At 39.9% G+C, this 23,067-nt stretch overlaps 1 protein-coding gene across 1 annotated transcript in view; it reads right to left on the minus strand.

The window, feature by feature from the left end:
• Positions 1-23,067, minus strand: part of CKAP2L (cytoskeleton associated protein 2 like) — a 29,704-nt gene that overhangs the window by 5,194 nt on the left and 1,443 nt on the right. Inside the window, exons 2-6 of the mRNA XM_007446017.1 lie at positions 22,520-22,586; positions 20,996-21,047; positions 13,195-14,441; positions 9,149-9,356; positions 3,749-3,904 (exon numbers count right to left, since the gene is read on the minus strand). Of these exons, the coding sequence (XP_007446079.1) occupies positions 3,749-3,904; positions 9,149-9,356; positions 13,195-14,441; positions 20,996-21,047; positions 22,520-22,586 (1,730 nt within the window). The remainder of the gene's footprint in view (positions 1-3,748; positions 3,905-9,148; positions 9,357-13,194; positions 14,442-20,995; positions 21,048-22,519; positions 22,587-23,067) is intronic.

Raw genomic sequence — 23,067 nt, forward strand, 5'->3', positions numbered from 1 at the left:
GGCAGTGACCGCGCCAGCGGAGACGTGGGTGGGGTGGGGGGGTGTGCTCACGTGGCCGCCGCCATCTTGTTTTTGGCATGCTTGACTTTAATGAAGAGATGTATTTATGGAAAGTTGTCTATAATAAAATTTCTCTAAATCAATTTTCGTATTGACTTATATATAATCCCACTGAAGATGTGTTCCCACATAAAGATTCTGATCCAAAGATGTAAAGCGAGCCATACAGAAAATTTGGCATATGTTTTTAGTGCTGTCTTAACTGAATTTTTGTTTTTATTATAAAAGTCATATATCTTTTTAATTTTATTTATTTTTGGCTGCATTGGGTCTTTGTTGCTGTGCGCGGGCTTTCTCTACTTGTGGCAAGCAGGGGCTACTCTTCGTTGCGGTGTGTGGGCTTCTCATTGCGGTGTCTCTTGTTGTGGAGCACAGGCTCTAGGTGCACGGGCTTCAGTAGTTGTGGCGCACAGGCTCTAGAGCACAGGCTCAGCAATTGTGGCGCACGGGCTTCGCTGCTCCACAGCATGTGGGATCTTTCCGGAACAGGGCTTGAACCGTGTCCCCTGCATTGGCACACGGATTCTTAACCACTGTGCCACCAGGGAAGCCCAAAAGTCATATCTTATCACAGAAAACTGAACAATAGGTCAAATTTGAAAAGGAAAACCACCCATAATCCCATCATCTAAATATAACCTTTAGTTAGCATTCTGGGCAATTTCCCCCCAGCCTTCCCCTTCTTCTTTTATCTGGTAAAATAACATAAAAAACAATTAAAAAGAAAAACTATTATAGAAAAGTAATTTTCTGATAAAATTATCTGAGATAGCCATCCTTTTTAAAGCATGTTAACCAGGCCATGAAGCAGAACATCATAAATGAATTGTACGTTCTCATAGGAACATAATATTTGGAGCCTGGTCTTCCTGACCTGGGACTCTGTATCAAGTAAATAACAGATACAAACTGACAACAGAGCATACAAGCAAAGCTATCTATACATTTTTACAAAATCTAAAAGGCTGTAAACTTAAGAAATGGGAATAAATGTACAGAATATATTGCAAAAGGTCTTAATTATATAAAACACTCATCAAGTGTATTTTATATTTTCACAGGCTTCTAGCTAAAGATGATGCATTGAGTACACATTTCTTTTTTTTACACATTTATTTCTAATCACTCTTGAAACTCTAATGAAATTATAATAAAGGGATTAAAAAGGAGGCAATAACCATAGGGAATAGAAGAAACAGCAACAAGATTTTGGAAGCTCGAATGTAGAAGGAAGAGGTAAGTAGTTTGACCAACTTGAAAGAGCCACATTCTAAGCTGGCAGTGTGGCTAAGAAAGAAGCTGATTCAACCCCAGAGCCTCTGAAAGGCTGAGGAATGGATGGAGGGGTCAAAATCAGGAGGGCTCTTGAGCATCTGTCAAAAAGCAGTCAGACCTGGGAATTCCCTGGCGGTCCAGTGGTTAGGACTCGGTGCTTTCAGGGCCACGGCCCTGGTTCAATCCCTGGCTGGGGAACTAAGATCCCGCAAGCTGCGTGGCTTGGGAAGTAAGCAAGTAAATAAATAAATACGGTCAGACCTCCAAATCCACCCTGCATCCCTAAACTCCATGCAGTCCGGTGACTGTGCCCCTCCCACCTTCATCCAAACAGGACACTGGGCACGTATCCTCCAAGTCTCTGGGGGATATCATGCAAGATTGAGGGTGGGAGTGCCTACTGAAAAAAGGGATAAATGAAAGTTTCCACGCTGAAGGTTGAGACACCCAGCTCTCTCCTCCGCCATAACACCTGGTAGCCTGGCTTCTAGTTCCTGGGAAGAAGACTGGATGAGAATATAACCAGTCTTAGAAGGAAGACCTGAAGACACTGATATTGAGGGTTCTTCAGTCAACTGACTCAGCCAAATCACCCTATGGTAAAGCCTCATCTGTGTCCAGAGTTTTTAACAAGCTTTTTAAAATCCACCTCTTATATTGAAACAGCCCAGTTTCACTGGCATCTGAGTAAAGCATTTAATGAACAATAGAGAACAACCCCCTACCCACCAAAAAAAAAAAAAAAAAAAATGGTGAGAGAAGAAAAGTATTGGAGAAGAATCAGGCAATGCAGGAAGAAACGGGAATCTGAGGGTTTTGGTGAAAGGAGATCCCAGAATGACAGCCAATAAAGACAGGGGTAAAGAACAACCTGTCAAGCCTGGAACAGATCAAGAAGGGTCGGGAGAAAAGTCTCTGAGAAAAAGAAATCAACAGAATATCAAATGTTTTGAAAGTATGGAGAAATTTAGATAATTATAGAAGAGTATGGGAATTAATTATATAATAAATACTCAGAAAACTAAGCAAAGGGAAAACAAGAAAATAATTTCAGGAAAATTATGAAACCGTACTTGAAAGGCAAAGTAATCATAGTGTATACCACATGGCTCAATGCATATTTCTCACATAGTCACAACAATGTGAACACTGAATAGTGACCAGAATTTCCATATGACTCTAATGGAAATATGGAGGACAGTAAAAGTCTGCAGGGGTGATAGGGGTGTCTATGTGTGTGTGTTGGGGATCTGTGTGGGTGTGTGTGAGAAAGAAGGTTAGATTCTCATCCTGTACAGTTGGATGTCTACAAATCATGTCTAAAGAGAGAAAAATCAAGAAATAGTAATATAAGCATGTGATCTGAAACTATCAAGGTAACAAAATACTCAGTTTGCTCTGGGAAGTGGGAAGTGGGAAATGGGAGGGGAGGGAAACAGAGGCCTTATGGAACAGACCTTATCAAATTATTTAAATTATGTCCATGGACAAGTCTGATTCTGAACAATCATGCAAAAGGTATGGTATATGTGATGACATGGAAAGTGATATTATACGGAAAAGAGTTATGAAACTATTTAATGCAGTCTTTGTTAAAAAAATTATATATAGGGCTTCCCTGGTGGTGCAGTGGTTAAGAATCCGCCTGCCAATGCAGGGGACACGAGTTCGATCCCTGGCTCGGGGAAGATCCCACATGCCATGGAGCAACTAAGCCCGCGCACAACTGCTGAGCCTGTGCTCTAGAGCCTGTGCTCTAGAGTCTGCGGGCCACAACTACTGAAGCCCACGCGCCTAGAGCCCGTGCTCCACAACAAGAGAAGCCACTGCAATGAGAAGCCCGCGCACTGCATCGAAGAGTAGCCCCTGCTCGCCGCAACTAGGGAAAAGCCCGCGTGCAGCAACGAAGACCCAATGCAGCCAAAAATATAAATAAATTTATTTAAAAAAATTATACATAGACAGTGGTTTTACTAGGTTTTAGAATTAAAAGTTATTTCATAAAATAGCCCTGAATTATTGATTTATGGACACTGATATGTTGGGTTTCATATATTTTTAGGTTCTTTAGGTGAGGTATGACTTTCTTAGTATTGGCTATTGACGTTACATTATAATTTTCTATGCTATTACTTTTCACAAGTGCTTATTTCTACAATGAGTAGAAAGTGAGACATATTCGCTTGACAAGAAAGTGATTCTATGGGTTTACATGTAACACTATATTCTACAAAATAAATGTTTTAATTAGAATGTTCATAAAGGACATGTTGGACTTCATGTTCTGCATGTAACTTTATGAAGTGAATGAGAAGCTTCAACATTACATTACATAACCGCCACTTTGCAAACAACAGAGAAGTCATATTAAGGAGAAGTTTTAAGAAGTCACCCACTCAAGACAGATACTTACTCTGGCCCCATTTCTGATGGCCTCTTCATATAGCCCAATAACATCAAAGGTGCCTTTACTTGCCAACAACTTTGCTTTGCAGATCCAGAATTTAGCAAATTTTTCAGCCTCAGGAATACTGGACAAAATGGCAAATATTTCATTAGAATGTACACCCTGGAAAAAAGAAAAATACCCAGAGGTAATTATTCCTGTCTTGCTGTTGTTCTCTCCTAGTATTTGTCACAGAAGGTGTGCGGAAATCAGTCTGCTCAATATTTTTTTGAATTTAAAAAACCTGAATCTTACTGAAGTAGCTTATATAAATGTGCCCGTTTACGCAGCATGTTGTGATGAACTCTGACACTGATCATTAAATTTTAAATTAAGAGGCCAAAGAGAAAAATGTTTATCATAGTTGAAAGTAAGAAATATGTTCCCCATTTTTATGCAAAACCGAAACCAAACCAAACCAAACCCTGGAGTAATCAGCCATTCATGTATTTCTTACACATTCATAATAATGCGAACACTGAATGGTGACCAGAATTTCCGCTTGACCCTAACAGAAGAATGAAGGATGGCAAAGGTATGCAAGGGTCATGGGTGTATATGTGTGTGTGCTGGGGATCCACACAGGTGTATATAAAGATACAGAGGGTTAAATCCCACAAAAAGGAACTTTAAAATAGCTTCACTGGTTTGGTTCCCTTCTGCCTTGTACCAAGAGCAGCGCAGTGACACGGACCAGGAGGAATATGAAGAGCCACATGCCCAGAAACCCAGGCACTGGCACACTCAGCCAAGCAGCACCTCCTACTTCTCCTGAGATGGGAGAGACACAAGGGTAAGCTCACAGTCAAGAATCACTAATGTTTGAGGAAACCAACACTACATGAAAGAGGCATAAAACTCAAGAACCAGAAGAATGAGCACTGGAGCAAACAGCTGAGGGAGCAAAGAGAAATACATTTTAAGAGTACTGCAGTCAGAAGAGGAATAAAGACGCAGAAGTAGAGAATGGACTTGGGGTCACGGGGAGGGGGAGGGTAAGCTGGGACAAAGCGAGAGAGTGGCATGGACCTATACACACTACCAAGTGTAAAACAGATAGCTAGTGGGAAGCAGCCGCATAGCACAGGGAGATCAGCTCAGTGCTTTGTGACCACCTAAGGGTGAGGGTGGGATAGGGAGGGTGGGAGGGAGATGCAACAGCGAGGAGATATGGGGATATAAGTATATGTATAGCTGATTCACTTTGCTATAAAGTAGAAACTAACACACCACTGTAAAGCAATTATACTCCAATAAAGATGTTAAAAAAACAAACAAACCTGTAGTCAGTATCTTCAGAGTGATAAGAGAATACTGCCATCGTAAAAGTAGAACGAATGCTATGAGAAAGAATCAATAGAAAGGCAGAACAGTGGCATGGACACTGCTGAAGAATAAGTCAGTGAGCTGAAAATTTGGCTGTGGAATTCTTCCAGAACCCAGTGCAACAGAACAAAGAAATGAAGAGTATAAAAGAAAAGTTAAGAGTTCTGGAGGATACATCTATTACTCAAGAATTCCAATATCCACGTAATAGAATTTCTAGAAGAAAAAGTAGAGAAAGAACAAAGCAGTACACTCAAAGCAGTTGCAGAAGAAAATTCCCAAGGACGGAACAAAGAAACAAGTGTTCAGACTGCAAGGTACTCAGAGAGCTAAGCAAGATGGATGAAAAAAGACCCATACTTAGAAAACCAAGGAGGGAATTCCCTGGTGGTCCAGTGGTTAGGACTCCATGCTTCCACTGCAGGGGGCATGGGTTCGATCCCTGGTCGGGGAACTAAGGGCCTGCAAGCTGCATGGTATGGCCAATTGAAAAAAAAAAAGGGATAAAAGGAAAATCTTAAATCCTTCCAGAAAGGGGAAAAAAAGGATTACCTATACAGGAATGAGAATTAGATTGACATGAGACTTTAATAAATCAACAATTCCAGATGTAAGAAAGAAAATGAAAGCGTAACTTCAAATTTTCCAGGGAAGATCATGTGAATTTAGAAATTACCCCCAGCCAAACTATGAATCCAGCAGGAGGGTGAAATAATGACATTTTTACAAGCATAACAACTCAGAAAGTTTACCATTCAAAAACATAAAGTTACTAGTGAACAAACTTTAGAATTCAAGTGGAAGACTTGAAACAAAAGTAACCATGAGAAGAATATATAACTTGCATACCATGTTTGAACTCACACTTACCACTTTCTTTTGTGATTTCAATTTATATGCTTTCGTTATGAAATAAAGAAAACTGGATAAAGAGATGAGGGAAAATAAACCAAAAAATAATTCATGTAAATTGAATCACAAAATAAAATGGCAGAGATAAAGTTAAACATATGCATAATTATTACAACGGATGTATATGGGCTAAATGCACTTTTTTAAAAGCAGGGAGTTCCAGATTTGGTTAGAGAAATTAAATTGTATGTATTCATGAGACATACCTTTAAAAATAAAGGGATAGAAAAAAATTTACTAGACAAATTGTAAGAACAACAAAGCAGGTGTGGCAAGATTAATATCAGACAGAAGAAAAATCAAAGCAAGTCATGAATCTTTAGTACCTAACAACATAACTTTGAAAAATAGAAAGTAAATGTTGACAGAAATACAAAATGAAATTATCCATCACAAGTCACAGTGCCAGTGACAGACTCTGGCATATTTCTTTCAGAGAGCAATGGATACTCATGTAGAACTTTCTGTTCAACACAGAATACGTATCCTTTTCAAACACTTTTGGAACATTCACCAAGACTGATCAGACATTAAGACCAGAAAGAAAATTTCAACATTCACCAACCACAATGCAGTATAATTAAAAATTGACACCCAGAAAAAACAAAAAAAGAACCCCCAAAAACCCAACACCAACAAAACCAACTACATATCTGGGAGTTAAAAGATACTCTTCTAAGATAACTTTTGGATTAAAGTAGAACTCAAAATGGAAATCTCAAACTAGAAACAAAAATGAGAACATGTCAGTTATTAGGCTATGATCTCTTAGCTCTAAACCCACCTTTTATCCTCTGCTTTGTTGTGCAGAATTCTGTAAATGTGCTGGAATTCTGTAAATCACTTTCTGCTTTGACAGCAGTTCTCTGATGGGCTCGGCCAGTATGGGGCACTAGAGGGAGGTTGCAGGGCTGGAGAAGAGAGGGGACTGCCTCTTTCCCATTTGCTTTCATCACCCCAGCAATGGTCCTTCACTCTGGCAGCAGCAGTTGGTTCCAGCCTCTACCTTTTTACCCTGGCATTCACAGACTCTGCCTCACTGTGCTCCTTCAGAGGCAAAAGCACCAACCGGCTAGCTAGCATCGTTTTCTCAAGGTCTGAATCCCAGCCCTGCAGGGCCCCTCCTCCAGCTCCGGTGGCACCAGCATTGCTCGTAGTATGCCCTCCTTAGAGTTGGAGTCCCACTTCCACAGGGTTTGTCTCTCCTAGCTGCTAGGTTCTGATATCCCCAACCTCTCTTTGTTCCCCTTTCTTCCTTGAAGGGTCTGCTTCAAGGAGACTCACATAAGACACTGTGAAACCAACCTTCATATTCCATTCTTTCTATTGAGATACCTTGTGTTTCTGTTTTTCTGACTTGACTCTGATACAAAACATTACCTAGTCAAACATGAAGGATATGACCAAAGCTAAATTCAGAGGCAAACTGATAGCACTAAAAAAAATATTTTTAATAAAATAAGAAAGAATGACATAAATGCTCTAAGCTTTCAACTAAAAAAGCTAGAAAAGAAAAATAAACATAAAAATAGATACAGACACTGATGCAAGAGAAAAAAATAAAACCCAAAAGATGGCCTTTTAAAAAGATGAATAGAGAAATCTTTACCAAGTCTGATTTAAATAAAAGGCACAGAATTACTAAAATTGGTTCAAGAAATACAAAACCTAAATAGACCAATGACCATGGAAAAAACTGAAAAATAGAAAATTATCCCCCAAAGTCCAGATGATTTTAGAGGTAAGTTCTTATCAAACCTTCAAAGAACAAAATAATGAATCTCAATTGCAAATAAAATATTTTCAGGGTACAGGAAAAAAGGAAAATACCCAACTCATTTGACAAAGCCAGCATAATACTGATACTAGGAAAACACAAGAAAAGACAACCAAAGAACACACATAAAAATCTGAAATAACTGCAACTCACAAAACCATATACTTCATTTCTCTACATACCTATACTGTTAAGTAAATGCATAAAAACTGGAAGGATAATGGGCAGTAGTGGTCACCTCCAGGGAGAAGCCTGGGGTGCGTACCTTGTGTGTGTGCACGCGCCTGTGCAAGTGCTGGGAGTAATTTACCTGTATTATCTGAAATGCTTTTAAAAATAAAAATGTATTCAGGTATTTTTTTTTTTTTTTTTGCAGTATGCGGGCCCCTCACTGTTGTGGCCTCTCCCGCTGTGAAGCACAGGCTCCGGATGCGCAGGCTCAGCGGCCATGGCTCACGGGCCCAGCCGCTCCGCGGCACGCGGGATCCTCCCGGACCGGGGCATGAACACGTGTCCCCTGCATCGGCAGGCGGACTCTCAACCACTGCGCCACCAGGGAAGCCCCAGGTATTTTTTTAATGCAATGAAAACAAGAGAAAGAACAAAGAACTGAAGTTTAATTCCACAAAAGAGAAGTAGTTAATGTTTAACTGAATCTCATGAAAAAACTGCCCAGAGTAGACCTAATTTGAAGGTTTCCTTGTTTTTTTTTGCTGATATACAATACTACCAGTCAAACGACAGAACTGAGTCTGCTTCAGGCAAGGACCTTAGTATAGAAGTCTATCCAGTTATTTTTTATTAATATATTTTTCCTTCAAGGAATATCCTAAGGATCATACCCTTTGCTGACCATTTACTTTATCCTTATCTGAAAAATCCAAGATACAATTTAGATGCCATTCATAGCTACCTAGAGACTTTAGGATAATCTAATTCTACATGAGGCCTTGCCTTTTGACTTTAGCTTCATATCTAAATGTCAAATGTTTACTCTTTGGACCTCAATACATGAAGAAGGCAGAGTTCCTTTTGAACCCCTCTGGAGCCAGACTACCTGGGTTAATTTCCCAACTTCTCTGTGCCTCAGCTTCATTTGTAAAGTGAATATCATAATAGTCATTATGTAATTGTATGAAATAATATAAGTAAAGTGCTTAGAACAGTACCTGGCATACAAGAATCATTATTTAAGTACATGTTTATTATTATTACTATCCTTCCTCTCTATTAAAAGGAGGAGCTAAATTTCTGCTTAGACAGAGGTTATCTCCCCTACACTATATTTAACAAAAATGTTTAAAAAACTCTAAGATTCAGCAAAGCTTTGGGAGCTTATTGTTCTCACTCACCCCTTCAATGAGCTGCAGACATTCTGTCAGAGTGTTGTTAATTTTACTGGATAGTTCAAGTTGTGCTTTCTTTTCTTCCTCTTCTTTTTCCATACTCTTCCAGAATGAAATATTCATTTCCTCTATTATTTTTCTTTTTGTTTTAAGTTCCATAGGAGGCCGTTTATAGATCTTCCCCTTAGATTTCTGCCATTCTTCCAACTGTTTCCTGTTATACAATTAAAGAGGGGGATGGTTTTAGGGGTCTTTTTTGGTACATGGTTAAGGTTCTAAAGTATGACATGCATAGATTATCACTGAACACCTTCAACTAGAAAGTCAGGAGGATGTTTTAAAAATAATTTACCAATTGGTATTGGAAGCACTGGTTGCCCCCACCCTTCAGAAGGCAGATGCCAGATGGATTAGTTGGATTACAACAGGTGGTTAGCATCTCAATCTTCAAACTCCTTAATTTCCTGTTTATTTTTCAATATTCTTCTCTGAAAATTTTTACCTGTATGCTACTCCTGACAATTGCTGTCCTAAGACATCCCTCCATCTCTGAGATTATTAACTCAGCACTCCATTTCTCTTATCATGAGCTTTGTATCTGCCACTCAACCAGACTCACCAAACCTGTATTCTGCCCTCATTAGGGTTGTGGCCACTCAAAGTGACCCACTTTGCCCAGTTCCTTAGTCCTCTCCTACCACACATGACCTTCTCTTCCCCTAATGAGATCAATAATTTCAGGGCTCTTTTCTTAAGTAGCTAGTCTCTGATGGTGCCACGTCCTAATCCTCACTCTCCCCACACTGTTCACTCTCCACTCCTGCTCCTAGGCAGTCCATAGACTACTGTTGAAGGAGGCACCAAGACATGTAGGCCCAAGCATCTGAATGTAGGCTCTTCAGTTTCTTTAAATTACAACTACATGTTTATGACTCACAAACGTACATTTCAGCCCAGATCACTCTCAAGGGTCCCAAACTTTGTAAACTCCAGTGCCTAACTGATAACTTTTATTTGATGTCTGGCAGGTGCTTAAAATTTAATGTTGTTCAAAACAAAGCTCTCGATTTTCATCTCCAAATCTTTTCCCAAACAGCCTTCCCTACATTGGTAAACAGTGCCCCAATCTACCCAGTTGCTAGGGCCTAAAACGAGTTGTCTTGAGTAGTCCTTTCTTTTCCCCACATCCAACACATAATCAGTATTGATTCTATCTCCACTACCACCATTCTTGTCCAGATCACTGTCACCTTCTGCCTGAAATGCTGCAGCAGCCTCCTAACTCATCTCCTTCCTTCCACTCTAACCCTTCTCAAATTCATCCTGTGGAGAGCAGCTAGTGATCTTTACAACGTAAACCAGTCATGGCCAGGTACTTTCCATGGCTCTTGGCATAAAATTCAAAATGTTCTCTGTGGCCAGAGGTGCAGTGCAGGTTGGTTCCTGCCTACAACCTCATGTTACACCACTCTCCCCCTCACTCACTGCCTTCCAGGAGCTCTGGCATTTTTTCCGTTACTTAACCCAAGCTCATTCCTCCCTCAGGGTCTTGTATTGTCTGTCTTCAGTCCTCTGCTCAAATGATAACTCCTTGAAGAGGTAATTTTCTGTAATTATTCTGTCTTAATCAACATGTTGATTTTCTATCTTTTCCACTAGAATCCAAGGTCTATGAAGACAGAAACCTTGGATGTCCCAGTGCCTAGCATAGTGTTTAGAACACGTGTTTAATTACAGTAAAATTCACCTTTTTTGGTACACAGTTCTGTGAGTTTTGACAAATGCATGAAATCATGTGACTGTGACTACAATCAAGATATAACACCCTCAAAAATGCCCGTGTTCCTCAGTGGTCAACCTTGCCACCCATGCCAGCTCCCAGCAGTCACTGATCGCTTTGCTGTCCTTATAGCTTTGCTTTTTCCAGAAAATCAGTAACTATTACAAAAAAAAAAAAATTATTTATTTATTTATTTTTGGCTGCGTTGGGTCTTTGCTGCTGCACATGGGCTTTCTCTAGTTGCGTTGAGCGGGGGCTACTCTTCGTTGCGGTGCGCATGCTTCTCTCACTGTGGTGGCTTCTCCTGTTGCAGAGCAGGGGCTCTAGGCATGCGGTCTTCAGTAGTCATGGCACGTGGGCTCAGTAGTTGTGGCTCGCGGGCTCTAGAGTGCAGGCTCAGTAGTTGTGGCGCACGGGCTTAGCGGCTCCGGGGCATGTGGGATCTTCCCAGACCAGGACTTGAACCCGTGTCCCCTGCACTGGCAGGTGGATTCTTAACCATTGCACCACCAGGGAAGCCCCCGAGAAAATCAGTAACTATTAACTCTCATTTCTCCCTTGATTTCTCAGCACAGTCCACACAGTGCTTACATTAGCCCTAACTGCTTCCCCTTTACCTTCACCGGCTTCATGACAGAAGCTGAGTCATCTGGCATGTGTTTCCCATATGTTCACGGCATTCTTATCTCCTTAGCCTTGCTTCTAATCATAAATGAAGAGGGAACTTGCTTTTTCTAAAGCTAACATATTCCTAGGACCTGGCTTTATTATTCTAGTACTTTCCATATATACACCAGAAAAAATGTTCCATAATAGTAGACTATGACTGTGTGCTCATCACTGTATCTCCCAGTGTAGGTGCTAAAGGAACCACTCGAGGAATGAGAGAGTGATCTATCCTTCTCCACAGACTCCTCCTATTTTTTGTCATCAAACTTGGCCCAACTGTAATCTGTCTTAGGATCCATCATCTGTTATCTGGTCTACACTGCAAAGCTCCAGGATAGGGACCCTGACCTCCTCATTCACCAGCTCAAGGCCTTTGCATTCAGTTTTCTTTTTGCTCAGAAGACTCATCCTTCTTCCTGTCACTGTCCTTTTTTTTTTTTTTTGTGGTGCGCGGGCCTCTCACTGATGTGGCCTCTCCCACTGCGGAGCACAGGCTCCGGACGCGCAGGCTCAGCGGCCATGGCTCACGGGCCCAGCCGCTCCGCGGCACGTGGGATCCTCCCGGACCGGGGCACGAACCCGTGTCCCCTGCGTCGGCAAGCGGACTCTCAACCACTGCGCCACCAGGGAAGCCCTCTGTCACTGTCCTTTTCCCAGTCCAGATGTCACTGTTCAAAGTACCTCCCCTGACCTTTCTATCTAAAGTCATCCTAGCCTCCCTCTCTCAATCGCATCACCCTGAATTAAGTTATTTTCTGTCTCTTCAGGAGGGCAGAGAGCTTGTCAGTGGTGTTCAGGGCTGTATTCAGAGAATAAATCTTGCCCTCACTTCACTCTGCTATATATTTTAGCTACCATCTAATTTTACATGTTCCTTTTGCCCTTGCCAGGAATCTCCTTATTTTCTACTCCAATCAAGTGTACAGAGGTGCTTCTCCTGGGAGGTTCACCACATCATCAGAATATGTCTGGTCCTGTTCAGAAAGTGTATGAAATCCTTTGGCTCAGTTTCAAGCATCACACATGTTAATGTTAACTCCCAGCAGCCTGAGATCCTGACTTCTAACATCTGAACTCTGTATGTGAACCGATTACTTCTCTCTGCCTTAGCATACTTTCCAAAACTTGGCCTGCTCAGACTCATAGAAGTTTCCTGCTCCTTCTTCTCTGATAACTTTTCGGATTTCACATTAGTTGGCTTGACAAGGGACTACCATTTCCGCACTTCCTAGCAGTGTAAGTTCACTACTCTGGCTCCTCCTACCCTGCCTCTTCTGTTGCTGTTCAGTCCCTGCAGGGCACTTCTTGCATGAATGGTCTACCTCTGCAACCTCTACTTCTTATTCAACTATTCTGTTTCAATTTCTTTTTTAAAAAATAAATTATTTCAAGCATACAGAAAATTACAGAGAACAATTTGAACACATGTATGTACCACCCAGCTCTATCAAGTCTTCATATTTGCTTTGCCTTTTTTTCAGAGTTACAGCTAAAAATTACTCAGGAGCCATTATTTATGACCCATCTCCTGACTTTAGCACTCCTGATGGTCAATTTGCCTAGTCATCTTAATTTACAAAATTTTGGAATTAAAATAAAGTACCTTCGATCCTCTGCTGTGGTCTTCTTATTTGGATTAGTATGGGTCCCATTTGGGAGTCCTCTTCCATTTACGGTTGTGCCACCAGCTTGAGTTCTGGGAGCTGTCTTGTTTAGAAAACAGTTCTGGGCAAGAGCCCTTTTCAACTTGGAGTCCAAAGTCCGTGTTTTTTGTTGATGGCTGTTGTTGCATTTATTCCCTTTGGCTCCATTTGCTCTTATGCTAGGGGTGCTTGGAATGACTGAGTTAAAGCTGCCAACTGTCAAATTAGGCCTTTGGCTTATGGCTTTTGATTTTTGCAGTACATATGATGTCCGACGTCTACAACAAGCTTGCGTGGGTTTATGATCTTGCTTTGTGTTTGGATGTCTGCTGTTACATCCTCTTTGAAGCACTTTGGGGTATGTGCTGGGTTTGCTATGTTTTACTTTCTGTTCAGTAACAGTGCATGACTGCAACTTAGTTTCATTTGGTCTTTCATACTTACCCCTATTAACCTTTATATTCTTTATGTCCTTAACCACTGTTTTCCTTGATGCTTGAGTCCTGTTAAGTGTCTGGACAAAGTGAGAGGAAACTGTTTTGGGGGGTTTTCCCCCTGGTCTTGCAAGATCTGTTCCTCTAGAGAGTTGCTGAGACTTCTCTGGTGGAATCCTGATTTGTTTTTCTTCAAGAAATTGTTTATTAACTCTGTCTTTCAGAACAGCACTATTCACTGACCTTTTGCCCAAGACTTCTTTAGTAGGAGCCATACTGCTTTTGGTTTGATTAGTTTTTGGCTTACTTACGGTGCCTAATTCAGGATTTGGCTTCCTCTCAGAGTCTGGAAAGATTTGGGGCAAGTTCTCTTTATTCATCTCTTTTAGGCAGCTACCCAAGGATTCATTTTCAACATGGGTATTGTCCACAGAGTCTGTACATTTAGCAGTTCCTTGTTGTGTTACCTGCTGCTTTTTAGTTTTCAATTCCTGTATATTAAGTGACCCCATGGTTTTTCTTGACAGTTCTCCAGTAGTGGATGATCCAAATTCATGCTGTTGTTGACTACTTCCGGAAAGCTTACAGTTTGGGTTAGAAGAAACATATTCTGAAGTGAGCCTTTTTTTGCCCAGAAGTTTTGGTGGCTCCAACTTTGGCCTCTGGGACCCTGTGATACTGGCAGGTCTGGACTGATGTTTAATGCTGACGGGTCTTGTAGCTTTGACAGGCAAAGCAACATGGTTGGTAACATCCTTTTTAGGTCTAACAGTCTAAAAAGACAGAGAAAGATATAAAAAAAGTAAACTCATAACAACAGTCCACTGTTTTTAAAATAAAAAAACTAGCTATTTTGTTTATAATTTCATTTAAGAAAATTGAATCCTGAGAAAATAAAAGACTCACTAATAGATGATTTTTATAACTGGGGTTCCTATTAGCAATATATTAGAATCTTTTAGCTTGATAGAATTCAGCAGAGATGCAGTAAACACATAAAAATTGCTGTTTAAAAAAATAAGTTTGGCTCCATCAAACAAGTACTTGCTGAATGCCCATTATATCCAAATGAAGTGTCCTTCTAGGGACTCTGGAAAGATACATACATAATAGACTTATGTTAGGGTACCTCCCAAGTTCCTCCTAGTACTTTGTATTGCTACACTAATTTTCTTAAAACAACACTGCCTTTGTAAAGGTCAGAGTGTCACTCAAGAAACTTTGTCTCATCCTGGAGATCAGTGGTATGGATATGTGGTAGATGCTGGGAGTCCTGAGATACTCTGGAACAGTTCTGAATAAGTACCTAACATCTCAGCAGAAAGCCAGTCATATTTGTGAAGTCAGGAAAGGGTTTTAAGGTTAGATTGTACATTATTAACAAGTAAATATTTCAGTCATGTGATTTAATTTTGGATAAGAAAGGTAGGACTAGGTTGCAGAGAACTTTTAAAACTAGGGAGGGGTATTTAGAATTAATATGGTAAATAACAGGGACAGGCCACTGTGGATTCTGGAGCGTCTGCATTGAACGCAGTTACTCAGAAAGGAGAATTTGGCAGAGATTTGTAGACTATCCAGGGAAAGATATGGCAGTGCTAGAGTTACTGTTCTCTATTTTTGGTTTGATAATATGATGAATAATTACTATGTAAGCTTTGTGAGCGTGTAAAGGACGTCTGTAACTAGAACCACTTGTCCTTAAGGGTGAAGAGATGGCCACCCTAGGACGGCCTGGGCATGTGCACTGTTGCTCATGGGTACTCTAGGGGAGCGCTGGGGGCGGGAGGCAGAGAGACAGACGGTGTGCTCCCGCGGCCACAGCTGGGTTACTCCTTGAGCCCCAACATTTACATCAACCTCGGCTCTCCCCATTATTACTCATTACTGCTTACTGAAGAGGCAGGGATGTTGGTATAAACTTTCCGATTATGTGCTATTCCTTACTCGTTCTTTTTTGTATATTAAAAAAAAAATCGACATATAATTTGTACCCCATTCACCATTTTAAAGCATACAATTCAGTGGGTTTTAGTATATTCACAAGACTGTACAACCATCGCCACTAATTCCAGAACATTTTCATCACTGCAGAAAGAAATCCCACATTTGTTAGAAGTCACTCCCCATTTCCTCCTCCCCACGGATCTGGGCAACCAGTAATCTATTTTCTGTCTCTATAAATTTGCCTATTCTGGACACTTCATATAAATGGATTCATATAATATGTGGCCTTTCGAATCTGGCTTCTTCCACTTAACATAATGTTTTTGAGATTCACCCGTGTTGTGGCGTGTATCAGCACTTCATTACTCTATTTTTTAAATAATAAACTTTAGGGCTTCCCTGGTGGCACAGTGGTTGAGAGTCCGCCTGCCGATGCAGGGGACACGGGTTCGTGCCCCGGTCCGGGAAGATCCCACGTGCCGCGGAGCGGCTGGGCCCGTGAGCCATGGCTGCTAAGCCTGCACGTCAGAGCCTGTGCTCCACAACCGGAGAGGCCACAACAGTGAGAGGCCTGCATACCGCAAAACAAACAAACAAACAAACAAAAACAAACAAAAAAACACTTCATTTTTAGAGCAGTTTTAGTTCAAAGCAAAATTGAGTGGAAGTACAGAGACTTCCCATATATTCCTTGTCCCCACACAGGCACGTCACTACTTTTTATGGCTGAATAAATATTCCATTTTATGGCTATATCACATTTTGGTTATCTATTCAACTGATGGATATCTGGGTCATTTCTACCTTCTGGCTATTATGAATAATGTTGCTATGAATATTTGCTATAAGTTTTGTGTGTTTGTGTGTGTGTGTATCTCTGTTTTCAACTCTCTCGGGTATATATCTAGGAGTGGAATTGCTGGGTCATATGGTAGCTCTGTGATTAACTTCTGAGGAACTGTCAAACTATTTTCCAAAGGTACTGCACCATTTTACATTCCCACCAGTAATGCATAAGTGTTCTAATTTCTCCATATCCTCCCCAACACGTATTATCTGTCTTTTTGATTATAACCATCCTAGTGGGTGTGAAGTGGTATCTCACTGATTTTTATTTGCATTTCCCTAACGTTGAGCATCTTTTCATGTCCTTATTTCCCATTTGTGTACTTTCTTCGGAGAAATTTCTGTTCAGATCCTTTGTCCATTTAGAAATTGGGCTGTCTTTTTATTGTTGAGTTGTAAGAGTGCTTTATTTATCCTGGGTACTAGATCTTTATCATATATAAGATTTGCAAATATTTTCTCTCTTGTACAGTTTTTATATCTTTATTTTAGGTCAGCCTGGCCTTGCTAACTTACTGTAAGTGGTAGAACTGGTCATGCAGTTAGTTTCGAGTACTTCATTGAGAGAAACACTAGGCTTAGAAGAGTCATTAGGCTATAGCAGAATAGCCTGCAATCAATAGGCAAATACACACCATTCGAGCTGGAAGGGATTTTGGAGATCATTAAATTGAGCCCCTTCATCTGAGAGGGAACGTGAGCTGCCCAAGGTCAGGCAGGGTGTTAAGAGGCAGGGTTGGGGATAGAACTTCAGTCTCTGACTCCTGGCCTCAGACAACTCACGTCAGATAGATCTGATAAAAAACAAAAAACCAAAAAAACAAAGAATGTACAAGAAGGAACAAGTGATACAAACTGAATCTGGTCACTTCATTCTGCACATATGAAGCCAGAGAAGGGAGAAAACTCACAAAGGATATGACTAGGGTTTAAATCAGGAGAGATTTACTGCATCTGTACTAGGCACTGTGCTAGACTGCAAGGGGATACAAAGATGAGAGAAGATGACACATGCCCCTGAGGAGTGCTAACAGAAAATTATGATACGAAGACATGAGGGCTGTAATAGGGCTGGGAGGGATTGTAGAGCTCATCTGATTGGTGCTTTTCAAGCATTTTTGTTCATATACTCCCAAAATAATTTTGACAAACTCTGTGCCTTCCTATACTTTTAAAAGTTAATAGCTAACATTTTTTCATCGTTAGTTTAAATAGCTGCAAATATGTAATTTCAGGCACACTGTCAATATTGACATTTCAAGATGAAATGAAATTTGATACCCACTATAATCCATTTAAAAACTACAGAAACATACTCTTCTTTAACAACTGAAAATATAATACCTTTCTTTTTTCTACTGGTCTGTTCTCATTCCAGTTCACCACAAAATTTTTATACTAGATATTTGTGCTTGGAAGTTTATAATCCATTACCCTATCATACTTCTCAACAAATATATGTCTATAAATTTACCTTAATCTGTATTTACCATAACTATAAATAATTCAGCAAAAGAAGATAAATGTTACCAATTTTGATCAATAATTATTAAATATAAAGAGTAAAGTACTTTTTCATAAAGAAATGGAAATATCTCTTAGTGAGTTGGCTGGAGCTTCCCCCCACAATTAGTTCATGTATTCACTGGAAGACATTATATTATTTATTGCTAGAATGAGACAGAGGTCTTCATCAGTTTTATTCCTTTGGCTTTTTAAATAAAAACACAGAAAATTTGTTCACATTATCAAGTAGATGGGAATAGAAGATGTTTTGTTACAGCAATTACAGTCAACTCTTTGAACTCATCCAGAGGCATATGCTAAAAGTCATGCAGTGATCTCTCAGCAAAAAATTATTTTTAATGTTCTTCCACACGACAATGTTGAATGCAAAGAACTGGAAGCTGCTTGAACGGCAAAAGGCTTTCTGAACATCACCACCATTATTTCAAATTGTCCCTTGATTTTGTACTTTGGAGGTACATATTTCCATCCCTGGGCAAAATAAGCAGAGAAAGAACTGAAAAGTGGAAGAAGGATGACAAGGGAATGTCAAGGGAGGTGGGAAAGGAGAAACTGAAGCACATTCGACGACAAATCAATTTTGGGCAAAAGCACATACGGAAGCTGAAGATGTGGAGATTGGTTCTGTTAAAATGTGTACCTGCTGGAGATGCTTTATGCACCTCCAGAGGAACATATATCCCAATATGCAGACACTTCTAAATGTACTTCAATCTGCATTAACTCAATCCTTTCAAACAACTCTATGAGAAACCTCCTATTATTCCCATCTCACAGATGAAGTTAAATAACTTGCCCAAGGTCTCTGAGCTAGAAAACAAAAGAGTCAGGATTTGGACCAAGGCAGTTTCTTCACTATTATACATTACTGTTTCTCAATAAATCCAAGAGGATGGCTCCAAGGAATCTTTTCAAATATGTTAAAACTCCTGATAGGAACAGAAAATGAAAAACTTCTTTTGTGTGTTCCTTTGTGTGCCAGAATGAAACCTGAAACAGTTATGGTGAGGCTGTTAATTTCAAAAAGTGAGGCATGGTTAACAGTACACTAAGAGTATGCCAGAAAAGCTTTGTTCAGGTCCTTACTGGCTGTATAAATGTGGCCAATCTCCTTGAGCCTCAGTCCTCTCATTTGTAAAATGGGAATAATAATATCTATAATCTAGGGAAGATGCTATAAAGTCCTGGTTTTTGCAAGATAGTTTTGATTTATGCCTGTTGGCCCAACATATTAATAGCACTTCCTTTTACTCTCAAAGGTCTCTGGACATTAAATCATATGACCACCCTGCTTATAGCGTTGTTTTGAATATTAATTGAGATATTGTATGTAAGGTGTCTCATCCAGTATCTGGATAATGATAAATACTCAAATGTTAACTCTTATGGTTATATATAAAAAGTGTTTTATAAATTGTGAAGCCTTGTCCAATTGTAATGATGAGTTATTTGCCTAGTACGTTGAGTTTCTCCCAAGTTCCGTAATTGCCTTCCCCACTTCATTTTTATCTTCACTACTGTGATATCTACCGTAAAGGGTAGGTATTACCTCATTTAAGAGATGATTTACTGAAATCAGTATTGTCAGCTTCGAGCGAACCTTCTGGGAGCTCTTAATGAGGGCCCCTTCCAACAGAGTTTTTAAGCCTTGCATGCTATACCAGTTCAATCTTCCTAAAGCATAAGTCTAACTCAGGGGCTTCCCTGGTGGCGCAGTGGTGAAGAATTCACCTGGCAATGCAGGGGACACAAGTTCGTGCCCTGGTCCGGGAAGATCCCACATGCCACAGAGCAACTAAGTCCGTGCGCCACAACTACTGAGCCTGTGCTCTAGAGCCTGTGAGCCATAACTACTGAGCCCACATGACACAACTACTGAAGCCTGTGCGCCTAGAGTCCGTGCTCTGCAACAAGAGAAGCCACCTCAATGAGAAGTCCGCGCACTACAACGAAGAGTAACCCCCATTCTCCGCAACTAGAGAAAGCCTGTGCAGCAATGAAGGCCCAACACAGCCAAAAATTAATAAATAAAAAATAAATAAATATAAAAAAAAGTCTAGCCCAGTAATTCTCAACTGTTCACATCATCATGCACCACTTTTGCTTTCTATGCATTTTCTATCCTCCACAGTGTCTAATGATGTCACGTGTACACATAACATATATAATCTATACGATATATACATGCCTATGCATATAGGTATATATGTATATGTGTGTGTGTCTGTGTACATTTAATGACCGAATCATTAAAACTTACGAAAATTGGCACCAGTGTCACACTTTGGGCAACACTATTTCAATTACACTTGAACTTAGATAAAACTATGGCTTTAAAAATTAAAGTTGGGATTTTTACTGATTATTTTATTGCAGATGAAGAATTTGTGCCATTTTCAGGAGGATAATTTCTCCCATTTTAAAACCTTAAGTATGTTAGGATCTTTTTATCATTCCATCCACAGTCTAGCTGAACCGAACTGACTGGGAAGCACAGGCTTGTTAAGTACCTTGGAAGATCTAACACAGATGTTCTCTTTTAATGACTACTGAGCTATTTAACTTCATGGTAGCATACCAAAGTAGTTAAGACCATGGGCTCTCAGCCTATCAACGTATTAAGAGATTAATAACTATGTGACCTTGGGAACTTAACCCTTCTGTGACTCAGTTCCCTCATCTGTAAAATGGGCTACTAATAGTCCTACCTCATAAGGTTGTAAGGACTCAAGGAGTTAATGCAAGTCAGAAAAGTGCCAGACACACAGTAAGTATTCAATAAATGTTAAGAGGACAAAAGTGCACTTAAAGATTTTTTTTGGTTAATAAACTGAACGATAGTATGTTGTACTTTTCAAAAAATGATACTATTGCTTACTAAACCAAACTGTTCTTATATTTATGTAAATACCTTTGCAAAACATGTTCTTTAGGTTGTTAACATGTTTATTATTTTTATTGCTAATCATCCAAAACGGATATTTTTAAAAGACTAATTACTACTTACAGAGTTAGAAGGTGGTGGATTCGGGCAATTATTCTTGGCTTTTAGATACGGCCTGTAAAAGATGAAATAAGATTAATTCTTGGTACAGAAGAATCAGCAAGGCTTGGGAAGTACAGTGATTAAAAATTTTTACGGTTAGAATTTTAAATCATTATAACTTCCATATATGGTAAAAAAAATTCAAAAATTATGATTGATAGAAAGGCTCCTTATCATCCCTTCCTTTGTCCTATTATTCTACTCCTCAGTGACCACAACCACTGTTGCCCATTTTTTTCTGTGATCCTTTCATAGATGTCCTATGCATAAACATAACATTCTAACAGTGTTAATAAAATACGTGTTTTCTTCATATCTTCACAGTCTTACTCATTGGAACATCATTCCGGGAACATTGCAATGTGCCGGGCACTAGAGATTCAATGCCAAATAAGATAATTAAATGCTTCTTTAAAAAGCTTGCTTGTTTTCTATGTCTGTGAATCTGTTTCTGTTTTGTAAATAAATTCATTTATATTAAATCAACTATAAGTAAGAAAAAAGCTTGCTTGTTTTTTTAATATCTACACATAGTGAATTTTCAGGTGGGGAAAATGATATAAATAAAAAATACTGAGGCACATGTGAAATCTAGTTAGTGAGAGATAAAATGCAAAAAAAGAGAAAAGCAGAGAATTTAGACTCAATCTTCACAGATCATAAACTGACAAGACTAACAGGGACTTTGATCATGACTTGATGCTTGCTTCTCCCATCTTGGATGTAAGTCCTGGGAAGGCAGCAACCGCATACTTTCAGAAGCAACAGTGACTGATACATTATAGGTATTAAATAAATATATGTTGACTGCATGAATTAGGTTTATTTAATCAAGGAAATAGAGTCAAGTAAAAACCCAAAGTAAAAAGAAACTAAAACAAAGGGTGAAAGCTAACTTTGTAAAAATTGATTTTCAAATAAAAATTTAGCAACATGTTGGGTAGAAAAACATATCAATGCTAAGGCGAGTGAGCTAACACCATTTAGAATACAAGATGCTGACAAAAGATCAAAGTGAAGCAGTCATATTCTGTTTACCTCAAGAGTAAGTGCTAAGAGGAAGACCAAAGAGCACTGTCAGGCTGGAGGATGTGGGTGTGCAGCTTATGGAGGATGGATTGAACCGGCTCTCCTGCTTTAGAGAGAAGCACCAGAACCAGGGTCACTCAACTCCTCGGCCAAACATTGCCTTCACAAGAATCACTCTCCCAGGAAATGCAGCAGGGACAGGAAAAGCTTGCAGCATTGCAGGTGACATTGTAGACCCTCCTCTCCCGCCTTTGGAGACTGTCACAGTAGTAATGCTTAAATCTTTGCCAACATTTTTGTCATGGCTCGCCTGGAAATGCCCTTTTTGAATAATCACAGGATCCCAAGGCAAGTCTGAGTAGACTGCAAACAAAAGGGCTATGTTTTGAAAAGGCTTTAGGTTGCTATTAGCAACCAGGGCAACGGAACTTGCATAACCGTGGGAGACAAACTCACTTGGTGTTTTGGCACTTCAGTTTTCCCTTGGCTGCTAGGTACTCCTGGAGCTTTCTCTGCCGCTCTTCTGCAAAACAGGCGAGCAAACGAACGCGTGAGATTCTAACCAGTTCATTTATATTCTAAAAGATGGCACCTTTCTGTAATGATTCTGGCTTTGGACCATAAAGCTATAAAGTCCCTAGCCCTACAAATGTGCCTCCAGGTTAACATTAACATCAACAACATCATTTATATGCCACGTACAAAGCTCATCACACTTATATTACTTCCTTTCATCTGCACTACAATGCTATGTATTTTACAGTCTGAAATTTAAAGAGGATAAATGATATGCCCAAAGTTACCCAGATAACATGTGGCTAAGCCAGGATCTGAAATCAGGTTTATCCAAACCCAAAGCCCTTGCTCACAGCCACTGTTCTCAGCTCCAACACATCAAGCTTTGCTTGAAGAGATTCTGTTACTGGCCCACCTAAGCTGGCAAGCCCGGCCTTGTTTTATTAATCCCTTCTAACAGGAATGATGACTTTTGACCCCAAACCTTT

Source organism: Lipotes vexillifer, unplaced genomic scaffold (genome assembly GCF_000442215.2).
Source record: "Lipotes vexillifer unplaced genomic scaffold, Lipotes_vexillifer_v1.1 scaffold1275, whole genome shotgun sequence".
Taxonomy (NCBI): Eukaryota; Metazoa; Chordata; class Mammalia; order Artiodactyla; family Lipotidae; genus Lipotes; species Lipotes vexillifer.